General features: G+C 40.1%; 2 protein-coding genes across 4 annotated transcripts in view; one reads left to right on the top strand and one right to left on the bottom strand.

Moving 5' to 3' along the window:
• Positions 1-2,034, top strand: part of LOC142020714 (neural-cadherin-like) — a 123,156-nt gene extending 121,122 nt beyond the window's left edge. Inside the window, exon 33 of the mRNA XM_075008822.1 lies at positions 1,568-2,034. Coding sequence (XP_074864923.1) covers positions 1,568-1,993 — 426 coding nt within the window. The 3' untranslated portion in view covers positions 1,994-2,034. The remainder of the gene's footprint in view (positions 1-1,567) is intronic.
• A 6,689-nt stretch (positions 2,035-8,723) lies between these two features.
• The window catches only part of DPY19L3 (dpy-19 like C-mannosyltransferase 3), a 62,586-nt gene continuing 55,969 nt past the window's right edge, over positions 8,724-15,340 (bottom strand). For all 3 annotated transcript variants that reach the window (XM_075008838.1, XM_075008837.1, XM_075008839.1), the window contains 2 exons: positions 13,328-13,486; positions 8,724-12,240 (listed from right to left, as the gene is read on the bottom strand). In XM_075008838.1, coding sequence (XP_074864939.1) covers positions 12,079-12,240; positions 13,328-13,486 — 321 coding nt within the window. In that variant the 3' untranslated portion in view covers positions 8,724-12,078. The remainder of the gene's footprint in view (positions 12,241-13,327; positions 13,487-15,340) is intronic.

The following is a 15,340-nucleotide window of genomic DNA, read 5'->3' as shown; positions in this document are numbered from 1 at the left end:
TGTGACATAAATAATTACATTGACATTGGCGGTAGGACATACAAGCTCCTAAAATGAAGCTACTTGATTATTTTAGCATGATTTCATTGATAAAAAGTAGTATTTTACAACATAGAGATTGACAGCTCCCTTTGATGGGCTCTAGCTTTAGATGAAAAGCAGGAACCATTCAAAGGATTGTTATTTGGCCACATGACAGGTTCTGCATAACATGGGGACTTTAAATGTATCCTCAGGGTTCAGGCGAGTGCATAGAAAGACTACCTCTTGCACTGAAAAGATAACCCATGTAACCGAGGTTTTGTCTGTTTTCTGAAACTGGCCCCAATTAGTGTCTACTGTATTGGTGGTTTTAGTGATGCAGTTGAGCACTGAGAAGAAATTTCAAACAGCTGTGAGACAGTGGTAGCACATCAAGCACTATCATGCTGGTCAGCTTTAGAAACAAAAGATTCCAGTAACCTGCCCCACACATTCCTGCTCCTTCCAAGGGTGCTAACTAGCTCCATGGTGCAAATAAATGTAAGAGAAATCCACAAGGGGTGTGTATCAGACCTGAGTTCAGAGCCAGGCCATCCAGCCATGAATGCATCCCCTTTCTTGGGGACATGGCCAGTTGTCACACTCAGCCTTGTGGCTGGGTTCAGCCAAACAATAGCCAAATCTGAATTAGAAAAACAAACATTTTACTCATTGGCTATGTCTAGGTGACGGATTTGTCAGCAGAAATTTTGCGTCAAAAACCTCTGTCGGCATATTGTGTTCAGACCCAGGGCAGCTTGAAAGAGCAACCCTGTCTGTTGACAGAGAGTGGCCAGACTGTCCGGATACTTCATTGGAAAAATAGCCACCCAGAATCACAGCAGACAGGGTTATGCAGCATCCCAGAGGCCTTTTCTGTTGACAGAAGTCCCCCCTGGAATGTCCACACCTATATTTTATCGACAGATTTCTGTCAACAATGGCGTTCTTCCTTGTGGCAAGCAGGGTATAGCTATCAACAGAAGCACTGTGTTCTGTCAACAGAACATATTTAGTAATCTGGATGCGCCATAGGTTTTGTCAACAAAATGGCTGCTTTTTTGACAAAGCCCTTGAATCTAGACATAGCCACCTTTATTTAGTTTCCAGTAGAAAAAAACTAAACTTGACTGTGAACAGGCTGCCTATGATTCAGCACTATTGGTAATAATGGCAAGACAGCAGGCTGTCAAAACTAAAGGCTTGTTCCCTTCCACAGAGCATTTTTTACCCTGCTCAATACTATAGAAAAATATTTATTTTTGGCAGAAAAACAAATATATCTGTTACAACTGCATTGAGGAAAATTTGCTCACTGACACCCGTAAAGCAGTCTTTGGCATTTCTGTAGATCTCCTCCAGTTAAATTAACAGGCCGATGAAGTGAACGCTGGATTGTCTTCATGCCCTAGTGTGATATTCAGCTCAAGTTCTAAGACTGTGTGAATATTTTCTTTCCATGATGACAAGATGGTTAGTCCAGTAAAACATAAAAAGTTGACGGCTACAGTGAATGTTCATTTAACAGGATGATTTCTTTCTCCAGGATGCTTACAACATGGCAGAACTCCAGATGTCTCTTCAAACTAGCCTAGCCTATCCTCTTTCTTTCTGTAAGAGGAAAGGGAAACTGTCAGAGCTGACCTATCCCTTGAATGGCAGTGCGGCACCTAGCCCAAAGAAGCAGCTGAAAACATGCGTAGTGAGCAGGCGCTCCTCCTTTACTAGTGAAGACTTTGGTCGTTATCTGTCTGATGTTGTTAGGGATGCTGACCAGAAGCCCCAGGCCTTGCCCTGTGATTCCCTACAGGTATATCACACAGAGGGAGAGGGCTCAGTAGCAAGCAGTCTCAGTTCCCTGGATTCCTTTGGAGTGGATGAGGAGATGGTATATGATGACATGAAAGACTGGGGACCAAAGTTTGGCAAACTAAATGAACTGTATTCACACAGGAACACAGAGCACATGTAGATTCCTGTGTTTTACTTTGCTTGATTTTGTTTTGTTTTGTTTTGTATGTAGAAGATAACATTCCAAAAAACTAGGGAATTAAAATTCCAGACCTGTTGACCTCTTTCCTGCTTGTCCAACAACCACATGGAAAAAATAAATAACTTGGAAGATCTTTTAAAAAGTTGTAATTGGCATATGATGCTGAGAATTAAACATTTCCTCTGCTATTATTTCCAGGGCTTTGTGTTCTCACAAGGTAACTGCTAGAACAAAAACAAGCCAATATTAGACATATTGCATTCACTTGATGTGCTTATAGGAGTTTTGTCAATTGTTTGGAAAGCCTGTTCTTTGTTCAACTCCTGATTTCAAATATACAATTGTACAATATACAACACTAATGTTCCAAAACTAAACTGAGTAGCACAATACCAGAATGCAAAATGCTAGCAGACAATCTATCACAGCAAATAATAATATAGCACTCAGAATCAGGGATTCCGAGAAAATCATAATCTGCAGGGGACTAAAACCCACAATCACAGAAAGCAGAATAGGTGGAATCCATCACTCAAGAGAGATGACTTTATGATATATTAAGAAGTGATAAAGCCTTCTGAAATCACTCTTTGCCTCAGTAGCATGTTGAATGAGATTTCTGGCAAAATAATTAATATTGGAAACTGACACAGCTCTGTATGATACATTTCAATCTTTCCTTGAGTCTGCATTTGTATTTATAAACTGATAGGAATGAAAGCAAAGTCATGTTTAACTTACTACAGTAACAGCACAGCTATGAATATTTTATTTCTTAGCCAGTGAGCACGTGCACAAATTCGTGTGCCGCTGATATGCACGCTTTTTGTAGTAAATGAAGCAAAAAACAGTAAGATACAAAGTTATGAGGAAAACAAGAAGAGATGAATAAGTAAGCTGTTGAAAATGGAGAAACGATAGCTCACTTAGAAAGGGGGGGAAGAAGCGACATTAAATAGGATATGGGCATTAATATCAGGTTCTTGAAGCATTATGAAGATGCCAAATAAATTTTTAAGAAGCATTTAACGTTCTTTTGAAAATGGACATTAGGCTCCTAAGTAATTTTGAAAATCTGGCCTTTATGATCTTAAGTCAGCTTTTAGGCTCCTCAAGCTGCTTAAGGCCCTGATTTTTAAAGGTACCTCACTCTGATACAATCAATGGGGGTTTGCTCCAAACTCAAGCTGAGACCCAAGAAGCTGTACCGCTCTAAACCTGCTGGAAGGCCCCGCATTGACGCCAGAAAGACGGCAAACTCGGAGAAAGCTGTAAAGTTCAGAGAGACCCTCCAGGAAAATCTGCGCAGCGGCCCTTGGGGCGTTGATGCGACATCCAAATGGCAACATCTGAGGGATACAGTTTACAACACGGCCTTGTCGGTGTTTGGAAGAAGAGCTAGAAACACGAAGGACTGGTTTGAAGCTAACTCTGATGAGATGATTCCAGTCATTGAAAAGAAGCACGCTGCACTCCTGGAGTACAAACGCTCACCGAGCCAGAGTACCCAGCAAGCACTTAGAGAGGCCAGAAGAACAGTACAGCAGACAGCAAGGCGCTGTGCCAACAACCACTGGCTCCAGCTATGCAGCAGCATCCAGACCTGTGCCGACTTTGGTAATCTCAGAGGAATGTACGAGGGTATGAAGAAGGCATTAGGACCCACCCAGAACAAGATGGCACCTCTGAAATCCAAATCTGGTGAAGTCATCGCTGACAAAGCCAAACAGATGGAGCGCTGGGTCGAGCACTACTCCGAGCTGTACTCACGCGAGAATGTTGTGGTTGACGCAGCCCTCGATGCCGTCGAACTACCAGTAATGGATGAACTGGATCAAGAACCGACTGTGGATGAACTGAAGAGAGCCATCGGCAGCATTGCAGCAGGAAAGGCCCCTGGTCAGGATGGTATACCACCAGAGGTAATCAAATGTGCCGCAGACACACTCCTGGAACCCCTGCATGAGCTACTGTGCCTGTGCTGGAAAGAGGGTGAGGTTCCACAGGATATGTGTGACGCTAACATTGTAACGTTGTATAAGAACAAAGGAGACAGAAGCGACTGCAACAACTACCGTGGAATCTCCCTCCTAAGCGTCACTGGTAAACTGTTCGCTCGCGTCATCCTTGGCAGACTCCAGAAGATTGTTGAGAGGGTGTACCCCGAATCGCAGTGCGGATTCCGCGCAGAGAGGTCTACCGTTTGACATGGTCTTCTCTCTAAGGCAGCTGCAGGAGAAGTGCAGGGAGCAGAGAAAGCCACTCTACATAGCCTTCATCGACCTGACCAAGGCTTTTGACTTGGTCAACAGGGATGGTCTGTTCAAGCTGCTCCACAAGATAGGCTGTCCTCCACGGTTACTCAAGATGATCCAGTCATTCCACGAAGACATGAGAAGAACCATCCAATATGACGGCGCATTATCGGATGCTTTCAGAATCAGGAGCGGCGTCAAACAAGGATGCATGCTTGCTCCGACATTGTTCGGGATCTTCGCACTCCTCCTGAAGCATGCCTTTGGATCTTCAACAGAGGGCATCTTGCTGCACACAAGATCTGATGGGAAACTGTTTAACCTTGCAAGGCTGAAAGCTAAGACTAAGGTGCGGGAAGCCCTCATCAGAGACATGCTGTTCGCAGACGATGCTGCTGTAGTGTCTCACACAGAAGACCAGCTTCAAAAACTGCTGGATCGGTTCTCCAAAGCGTGCAAGGACTTTGGGCTTACCATCAGCCTAAAGAAGACGAATGTACTCGGTCAGGATGTTGCTGAATCCCCATCAATCAGCATTGACAACTATACGTTAGAGGTTGTCCATGAGTTCGTTTACCTCGGGTCCACCATCACTGACACCCTGTCATTGGACACTGAGCTAAATAGGAGGATCAGAAAAGCGGCCACAACTCTGTCCAGACTCAGCAAGAGAGTGTGGAATAACAACAAGCTGTACACTCACACCAAAATGCAAGTCTACAGAGCCTGCATCCTCAGCACCCTCCTTTATGGCAGTGAGACTTGGACCCTGTATGCCCGCCAGGAAAAGAGGCTGAACGTCTTCCACTTACGCTGCCTCAGGCGCATCCTTGGAATATCATGGAAGGACAGAGTTACCAACACAGCTGTCCTCGAGCAAGCTGGAATCCCAACCATGCACACCCTCCTCAGGCAGCGTCGGCTCCGCTGGCTTGGCCACGTCCACAGGATGAACGATGGAAGGATTCCAAAAGACATCCTGTATGGTGAGCTAGCCTCTGGCAAAAGACCCCCCGGACGCCCCCAGTTGCGTTACAAAGATGTCTGCAAGAGAGACCTCAGAGAGGTAGACATCGAGCTGGACAACTGGGAAGAACTAGCAGACGACCGCAGAAGATGGAGGCAGTGGTTGCACAAGGGCCTTCAGAAGGGCGAGTTGAAGATCAGACAGCTAGCAGAGGAGAAGCGAGCACACAGAAAGCACAATAAGGACTTGCCAGACACCCACTACATCTGCAAGAGGTGTAGCAAGGACTGTCACTCTCGTGTGGGTCTTTATAGTCACAATAGACGCTGTAAATGAAGTCTTCAATTGAAACTTTTAAGGGCGCGATCCATAGTCTATGCAGACTGAAGGATGCCTACTACTACAAAAAAAAGCTGCTTAAGGCCCTGATTTTTAAAGGCACCTCACTCTGATACAATCAATGGGGGTAGGATGTCTAAACACCTTTATCTTTAAAAGCGTAGGCCAAAGTGACTTAAAAATTGTATTATAGGGTTTATGAAGTGTCCTTGGCCACCCTTGCCTTTATGAAAAATGAGCAAAATAACTCAGTTGCCCACTTCACTGTGATATGTATTATTCAATCCCTTTCTATTGACCTGTTGAAATGAATTTGAAAGTAGCTAACATTTAGGGCAAAATTAGCGCCCCCCACCCCCAAAGTTGAATGATCAGAGTGGTGGAAGTCCAAAAAGTGTAAGATGAGAAGCCTACAATGGCTCCCCCTCCATCCCAAATTCACTGTTATCACCCAAGATCAAGGAACATGATTCAACTCTACACATCTTTTGAATATATGATAGTGGGAAGGAAAAGCATGTAGCTTGGGTTACAGAATATGTTGCATTACACTACATTGCATTTTTGCTATCCACGTCAGCAGCCAGTTTTGGGGCACTTAACATTATTCTGACTTCTTGCTGCAACAAGCCAATAAATCCCCTTTAAGCCAAGAATCACCATGTTCCAACTGAATATGGGTCACTCACGAGCTGGCATGCTTTATTGAGTGTCACATACCTCCCTGTTAAAGTTATAAACATATATGCAATATCTTGTCCTGACAGACCTGCTGTTCACTTGTGACACTCCCTGGAGAATTTTGCACCCAGAAATCAGCTAACGGATTACATTCCCCAGTAATGCACCTGGAAAAGATAACCTACAAATATTTTGTCACTCACAGTGCTTTTTATTTTCAGACTACTTAGTCCAAATATAATTTTTACTGATATACACCTAAATATTTTAATTAACTGTTTCAGAAAACTGTGTGAAAGAAATGTCAATTTAAATAACTATGTTGCAATTGTAAACAAGTTGAGTATGTTGGAGTCTATGTATTTCATGACTGTAGCTGTCAGAAACAGGCTGTACAAACGGCAGTGGATATTCACTAAAACCTTTTCCCCGGCTAAGAGCAATAAATACCCTATTCGTGTTTACTACTGGCACTGCCTCCAAATTCCTTTATTCTATCACTATGATGTTCTATTATTTTGGTTGTGTTTTCAGTCTAATGTAGCCTGTAAGCTCCTTGTGGCAAGGACTGTTGTCATTGTAGTTGCCTACAAAATGGCATATGCACTGAAGGCACTGTATTAATAATAAATATTCCCTATACAATATGGCTTAGTTATATATATATATATATATATATATATATATATATATATATATATATTCTAGAAAAATCTTCCACTGTTATCAGTACATTTATTTCAGGATTGAGCTCATAATAATTCACTATGTGAGCCAATATTACTCATTCTCTGTAGCAGAAATTAGTTTTTTGCTTGATAAGCAAAAATGAGGCACAGAGTAGGTACACACAGATTTTAGTGGTGATGCATATATAGGCCTACTGAATTATCTTAAATAAAGATAACAATTGCAGTAAGTGTGGCTTTGGGTAGCCTGTTGTTTCTCTTACAAGATATTGATTTCTTTCTGATAATTGTGCTTTAAACATGAGTCAACATGCGTACCGTAAAACCCGACTGGCAAATTCTACTTGCTTACCACCCTTCAACTGCAGCTTCAATTGCAAGTCCTCTCTCTCTCTTACATCTAAAACAGTCTCAGCACCTCAAGTGTATACAGACTACTACAAAAGTCAGATAATATGAAAACCAGTCACTGATGTAACTGCTCAATTCATATAACAAATATCTTTTGTGGCCATAATGACATAATTGTTTGCAGGTGCCATCCCTATATTTAAAAAATCCACTTTTCCTTTGCCTAGAATTACTAATAATTCATTTAAATTTATCTGCCTTTATTAGTATGCTGGTGTTTAATTGCAATGAATGCATATCACAGTTTCTTCCCCTTTCTTGCCCACAAACATTTCTCTATTTCTTAAAAAAAAAAAAAATTATTGCAGCGAAGCACTGACATCTATCAAGAACAGGGACAGCTGGCTTGACTACAACAAGCCCTGCAACCAGAAAAGAGAACAAAATTTAAATAAAAAAAATCAGTAGGTCCCTAGGTAGTTGGATTTTCAGTAAGCTGGTACTTTTACTAATCTCCTTACAGGTTCTTTACGGACTCTAACATGTAGTAAGACCATTTTATTTTCTATAAAATATTAGTATATGGCTGAAATTTAAATAGTCTTGTGGATATTAGTATTTAATCTGTCTGCCTGGCAGATAAATTAATCTTCATGGTTTTTCTTTTGAAATTAAATGCAAGTATAACACATAGTTAAGTCACTGAAAAGCTAACTGTCATTACCTTAAAAACAAGAAGTCCTGTGGTGCCTTATAGATTAACAGACATCTGAAGAAGCAGGTCTTTGCCCACGAAAGCTTAAGCTCCAAAATATCTTTTAGTCTATTAAGTGCCACAGGATTTCTTGTTTATTTTTGAAGATACAGACTAGCTTGGCTACCTCAATGATACTTGTCATTAGCTTTGTAACACTGGGACAGAGTAAGGAAAACAAAGCAGCAACACAGGCACCATTTGAACTCAAATACGGCGTCTGCCATATGCAATTATTTACTGTTGTCCTTCCTCAAGGACTACTTGTGTCATTCTACTGTATGAAATTACCAAAGCTTAAGAAATGAACAAAAAAAACAACAGCTGATCCCTGTGGATCCCAAATTATAGTTACCACTATCTAAGTAACTTCATAAGACAGCCTGCGGACCGCACTTAAGCTAAGTGCAGTGTGATGGCAAAAATCCCTACCACTGAATCATTAACATGGACATTCAGTAAAAGTGACTCATATGTTATCAAACCATAAAGGTGTTTTAGGAAAATATCAATTCCACGTGTTACATAGCAAGCTTAAGATAAGTTCACAACTTTTTTTGGTGAGACCTAGCTTACATCAAAGAACACAGGAGAGTTAAATAAAGGGCAGGTCCCAAAGCAGCAGCCACACCCATCCCCCATAAAAACAGTAAGTGACTCTCTGATAGGATTTTAAAAGGACACAACTTTATTTAATGGACGATATTCATAACAGCTCAATACAACATATTATAAAACAACAGTACATGAGATCTCACCAACAGGCTATTCAAATCAGAAAGGGCAATGTATTTTTAAACCCCATAGGCTTTTGTCACTAAACAAAATATCCCTTGCTATCTCACATTACAGCATTGTGATCTAAAGTTTCCTCTGCACTCACAGTTTTTCCCATAATGCATAATTTGTATCTATTCAAAAGTCCTTACTATGGCACTAAGAATATGCAACATATCCAAGGAGTCACTGCATTAGTAATTTGTGGATTGCTCTAAACACACAACAGTTTTCCAGCAAATGGAGGTGCAGCTGATTTAGCACAAATAAAGATAAATGCCACAACAGCCATTTTGTGAAGATGTGTGGGGTGAAGCATTACAAATCTGAGGCAGAAATTGTTCTCAAAAAGGAATCCAGATTTTTAATGCATGAACATATAGCAAACCACTAAAGATGGAGGATATCAGTATCACAAATACATAAAACACCAGACTTGGAGTAGGAAAGCCCCAGGGATTGTTGTGGCCTAATTCTGGACTAGGGAATTTAGCCTTTTTCCCATGATCAAACTCTGCTAATTGGCTAGCTGTTTGCCTGCCTGATCACCAATGAACTGTACAATCTGGGATCACCCTTTCCCAGCATGCTCTCTCCTACTAGTTAGTCATTTAAAATTTAGGAAGTTGCAATGCTAAGGTGGTTATGTTGGTGCATAGCACTACTAGCTACATCTCCTTTCCTTCCAGTTGGTAAGTGTTTTGCTCCTTTTCTGTTTTCACCTGGCTTTCACTTACTTTCTGTTCTAAGGAGAAAGCACAAATATAGTATCACTTAGCAATTTAAGTATGCCTGTCCAGGTAGAATTAGTTCTTTTCAATGCCTAGAAAAGTTGGAATGTTTAGAATGACGTGTCTTTCAAACCCTTTAGATCTTAACAACTACTGATTTTAGGGGCTCAACATTTGAAGTGTTAGCTGTAAAATATTTATCATGATGCCTCTGGAGAATTTTGTATTATAAAAACAATACTGCCCTATAATTGAGTCTTGATAACAAGAACCATGTTTCTCATAAGCTGCAAAGAACATAGGTATCTTGGACTGTTACTTGTAATTTTTTTCTCTTTTGGCACTTTGTTTCTGCAAAAGGTTTCAGCTCTGTTTTGGCAACATTAAATACAATCTTTGTTAAAATTATACCAAACAGTAAATTATTTCAAATAATTTTTAAAAAAAGACTACCATTCTCAATTAGTACTATACCTATGCAAACAAGACTCTCAAAATCAGAAGACTGATCTATTTTGTACTATTAAAATGGAATTAGAGCAAAATAACTGTACCTTTAAAAGAAGACCAATCTGCATTTTAAAATAAAACAACATAGTCTAAACATCCTATACCTTACATGTGCTTGTTTTCAATTATTGTAAGGCACTCATTGGGGAATTTACTGACCAATACAGTCAGCAAGAACAGGCATGCATCATCACAGGTTTAAATCAAGATTTAATACTGATTGAAATATTGTATTATGTTAAACTGCAGTGGTCTCCAACCTCACTAAGAAATACAGGACAGAAATTATCCTGAAGTTTCAGTTACTTTTTTTTAAACAACCTTGCTACTGTCACAGTTTGTTTTAGATACAGTTTGATTAAAGCACACTTTCCTTTTGTGTTAGCATGAAAGTTGAGAAGGACACTGAATACTCTTCAATGAGTATTTACTGAATATAAAATTGTTTGAACATCTGATCTCTATCCTGCAGTAGTTAATCTTAGTACAACTGCACATGGAAAACATTTAAATAATTTGGAATTGGAACACAGCTCAGTTGTGAAAGGTAATCTGATTACACATCTTGATTAGATTAAATGTGGAGTATGCTATCAGTAGCACTTTTAAGATTCCCATCCTTAGAAATTAATTGCAACAGTAATGTCAATAAATGAATTATTTGAGCAGGCCACATATACTCCTATTCATATTTAAATATTAATTCACCACTGACTTTGAGGCACTTGATCATCACCTGTTTGGCTTTTTACAAGAAACAAATAAGAACAGTAGGTGCCTGGTTAAGGTGGGAGAGCACTGTTAGGCTTTCAAGCAGACCTACTCTCTATTTAGTATAAAAATAATAAGTTATCACTAAAGTACAGTAACAGTATCTTCTTTTGTACAAGGTATTTAAAAATGCCATACAATTAACAAAGTGCTAGTCTGGAAAAATACAAAAAACTACAAAGAAAATACAAAATTCATAAAAGTTTTAAAATAGAACATTATCTTCAAAATCAGTCCAAAATAAATGATAGAAGGGTAGGAAGAAAGGAAAGAGTAACTTTTTTTAAAAAGCTTATGGGCACTTCAACTACCAAAAAGCAAAGAACTCCATTGTGCGCATACAATTTTGCTGCCATGTTTACAGCAAAAATCTCCCTTCATACCCATTGCAATGCTCAATTTGTATATTCTACTCTTTTTGTATTCATGTGGGATTAACCGGGGAAAAGCAGAACACTGCAAATGAGGATCCCAAAGTATTTTGTATTTCATTTTTTATACTTGTTCTGAGCATTTTAAATTGTTTTCAATAGAGGATACCAAAGTGCTACATACATCAAACATGCTCCAACCTTAAAGGCTGAAAAGAAATACATAAAGATCTAACATGTTAAAATGGCATAAAAACAGCAACATCTGTATAATTAAAAATGCTTGACAATTTGGAGCCTACTTTAGTCTCCAACACACTTTCACAATCAAAAGCTTTGACCCTGCCATCAGATCCTATGCACCTAAGGGTCCATAGAGTCCCACTGAAGACAAAGCAGGCTCTGCTTTGGTAGAGAGGTTTGTCAGGAACAATCAGTTTATAGGATTGAAACCAGATTTTTACTCTTTTTTTTTTTTTTTTTAAATTCTTAAGACTACAGCTAACACAAGTTTGATGATGGAGCAGCAAGGCCTACATCAGCTAACTTCTATCATGTTTGTGGCACAGTAAAATATCCAAACCCTTGAGCAGAAATGGATAGATTACCCATTCTGCATTTTTAATGCAGTCTGCCTACTCCACACATTTTTCAGTCAGCTAAATATGGAAAATTCCCTGTAAATGTCAGGAATGATATAAAAGATTAAACTGTCTAAAACTGTCTCAAGAATCACAGTAATTAAATGAGAAACACTTAATGTAAAATGCCTGAAAAAGTAACATTTTTTTTGTAAATCTCTTCCATATTTCCCAATGTGGTACTAGCAATAAAAGACTGAATTTAAAGCCACTGTTAGCAATATACACTATTTATATTTAGCAAGCTTGTAAACATGGAACGTTTTGTTCTGAAACACTCTAGTGAAGTACATGGAATAGGAAGCTAAGTTTCTTTTAATTTCCTCACAGAAGCGAGGATACATTGAAGGTTTCAGATCTGGTTCATTCTCTCCTTGACCATCCATGATCTGTAAGAAAGTGAACAGATTGTGAATACCCTGAACCACCACTCAGTTATGTGCCATAACAAGACACTCTAGGAAGTAAAAAAGCAAGGATATGCACAAACAGTCTAAATCCGAAGAAGTGGGTCTGTCCCACGAAAACTCATCACCTCATAAATTATATTGTTAGTCTTTGAAGTGCAACAGCACTGCACTTTTGTTTTGTCAAAGGGTCAATGTGAATCCCCTGGGAAGACAGGACCATACTAAAGTGCTGTGTTACAGTACCTCCTCTGGCTGCACTATGCTTAAAAGGCTAAATTTGAACCCTGATTTGGATGTGGCACAGAGTCCATGCAGTTTTGCTGGTACAGTACAAACTTGATTACCTGGCATTCCTGAGGAACAGGGATTAGTGGATTATCAAATTTTACGGTTACTTGTTTGTTGGTCCCTGCTGCTGCCGGCAGAGCAGCCAGTTCTGGACAGGATGCTGGCCCCTGCAGGGAAGCGTGCCACTTCAGGGCATCCAGCCCTACTCGGGATGCTGGCCCCACTGCTGCTTGTGGGGCAGCCAGCCCCCCTGCTGCCAGCAGGGAAGCCGATCCTGCTGCCATCAGCCAAACGTCCCCAAGGGCTGCAGTGCCAGATAACAGAACTTGCCAGTTATCCAAGTGCCAGGTAACATGGCTTTTACTTGTTCTGTGCAGGCTGTTTGGGGCCTATCAACTCCAAGTAAGGGGTGAGCATTCCCTGGGCACTGCCATGTTCCCTCCCTCTTGGAGGAAATTAGTGTCCATACCTCTACCCTCCCATGCTCCTGATTATATACAGGAGCACTATGAATGTGCAATGGTCACCTGAGGTCCATCAAGTGGTGATTCTTCCCCTTCTTACCCACGGCCCACCTACTATCAGTTAAAGCAGCTAGACTCCTTTTAGCCTGAACTCCTAGATGAAAAATTGCTCCACTGGGCCTTAGCTCCCACCCACACTGCAAAATGGAAAAAGATATATTAGCAGCTTTAAATCCTAACATTAATTGCTAGTCTCCTAGAACAAACTTAAAAAAAACCAATTTTTTCCATCATGAACCTTGTAGTATACGTACGTGACCATTAGCTATATCAAGCAAATCTCGTAAACGACAGCCTCTACTATGCCGTGTTCCATAACATATGCTGTCCTCCAATATCACATAGTTTGTTCCAAAGGATTTCAGTATGCTGTAAACATCTTCAGGAGATCTCTTTGCATATATCTGATAAACCTACAAAAACAGGAAAATGAGTTGTAAAACAAAAACAGATTTGTTATCACTGCATAATTGTTAGTTCTATTTAATTATCTTGAACCAGACAAAAAAAATTAGATATTTATCTTAAAAATACAACCTTCAAGATGTGACTCAACTACTTTCCAAATGTAAGGCAATAATCATCTTTGGTTACTGTATAGCCATTGGCTGTCCTGTTATATGGTTTCCAAAAGATACTCATTTTAGCTAAAGGTTTTCCCATTTCACACAACACTTTAACATCTGAACACTTTAAATGTAAAATCAACAGCGATAGCTGTATTCCGTGTATGTATGTATTCCGAAATTCCCACATATTCCGAAATGTAACTCTGTGTCTAGGAAATGTGAGGTACACCAAAATAATAACTCTGCACCTAGAAAATGGACACGGTATTTCAAAATACAGGGCGTGCTATTTCAGCATCCTGCTACCCCTCATTGCCAGAGAAGTAAGGGATGCCTCGAAATAGACCAGTACTTTGAAACTTGGTGCTGTGTAGACAGCACTAAATCCTGAAATAGCCTATTTTGAAATTGACGTAGTATGCAATTTGCTTATTTTATTCTGAGGTAAGTGCATAGCGTAAACATAGCTTAACAGACTTCATGAGTTCTGAATGCCGTCTTGTGGGATCTGTTTATGGCGGAGCTGCTGGTGGCTTTTTTGTTTGTTTGGTTTGGTTTTTGTAGGTATTTAATGGTAAAAAGGTGCTTCGGTGTCTGAGTGTCATTTTTATTGCAATAGACTGAAACATTTAAAATTGTCCAGTTTTATACTTACCTTTCTAAGACTATGTCTATACTTGCCCTCTTCTTCAAAGGGAGCATGGTAATCAGGGTGATGGGAGATTACTAATGAAGTGCTGTGATGCATATGCAGAACTTCATTAGGCAAATTCTCCCCCACGGCAACTTAAGTGTCAAACTTCAAAGTGCCCACATGCAGTGTAGCTGTGGGCACTTCAAAGTAGCACGGGCACTTTGAAGTGCCTGTGGCTACATGGAACGCCAGCACTTTGAAGTTTGACACTTAAGTTGCCGTGGGGGAGAATTTGCCTAATGAAGTTCTGCATATGCATCACAGCGCTTCATTAGTAATCTCCCATCACCCTGATTACCATGCCCCCTTCAAAGAAGGGGGCAAGTGTAGAGGTAGCCTAAGTATTTTGAAGTATCTTCTGTAGTTCTAGCCAATACTTACACTTTTACAGTAGGTTATACAGCACATTTATGGTTTGTTATCCACAAATGTATAATCTAGAATACTATCCTACAAGAGAGATTTTCATGGTTACTACTTGTATACCAAGTAAAGAGCCAGAGTGACCTAAAAGGGCTGTAATAGCCAGCCAGGGGGAGAATTCTCCCAATGTAGCTGGTAGCTGTTCCTCAAATGAGATAAGACTGCAGCACAAAGCACTTCGGAGATTCTGGGCCATGCTGTTGTTCATAGGAGAACCTAAATTACATGGGATGGTGCAAGCATGACTGGAAAGCATGTTAGCTCTCTTTCCTCGTGGACTGAAAGTTTGTTTCTGAGCTCTCAGTAAGAGCATCAAAATCTGGCCCTAAATTAGCAGACATGCAAACCATTGAAAGCTTTAGAGATTGTGCCTCTTCTGTGAGCTGCACCAGGAAATCAGGTTAAGGTAGTGAAAAAAATTATTTCAGTCACAATGCCCCATTAGACTGTACATGCTTGTATGGGACAGACCCAACTCACAGTAGTGGAAATTAACAATAATATATGGAAATATTCACATCTCATAGAATGAGAAGGGACATCAAGAGGTCATCAAGTCCAGCCTCCTGCCCTCCCAGCAG

The sequence above is a fragment of the Carettochelys insculpta genome, chromosome 14, assembly GCF_033958435.1.
Source record: "Carettochelys insculpta isolate YL-2023 chromosome 14, ASM3395843v1, whole genome shotgun sequence".
In the NCBI taxonomy this organism is placed as follows: domain Eukaryota; kingdom Metazoa; phylum Chordata; order Testudines; family Carettochelyidae; genus Carettochelys; species Carettochelys insculpta.
This window is presented reverse-complemented; position numbering and strand designations above follow the sequence as displayed.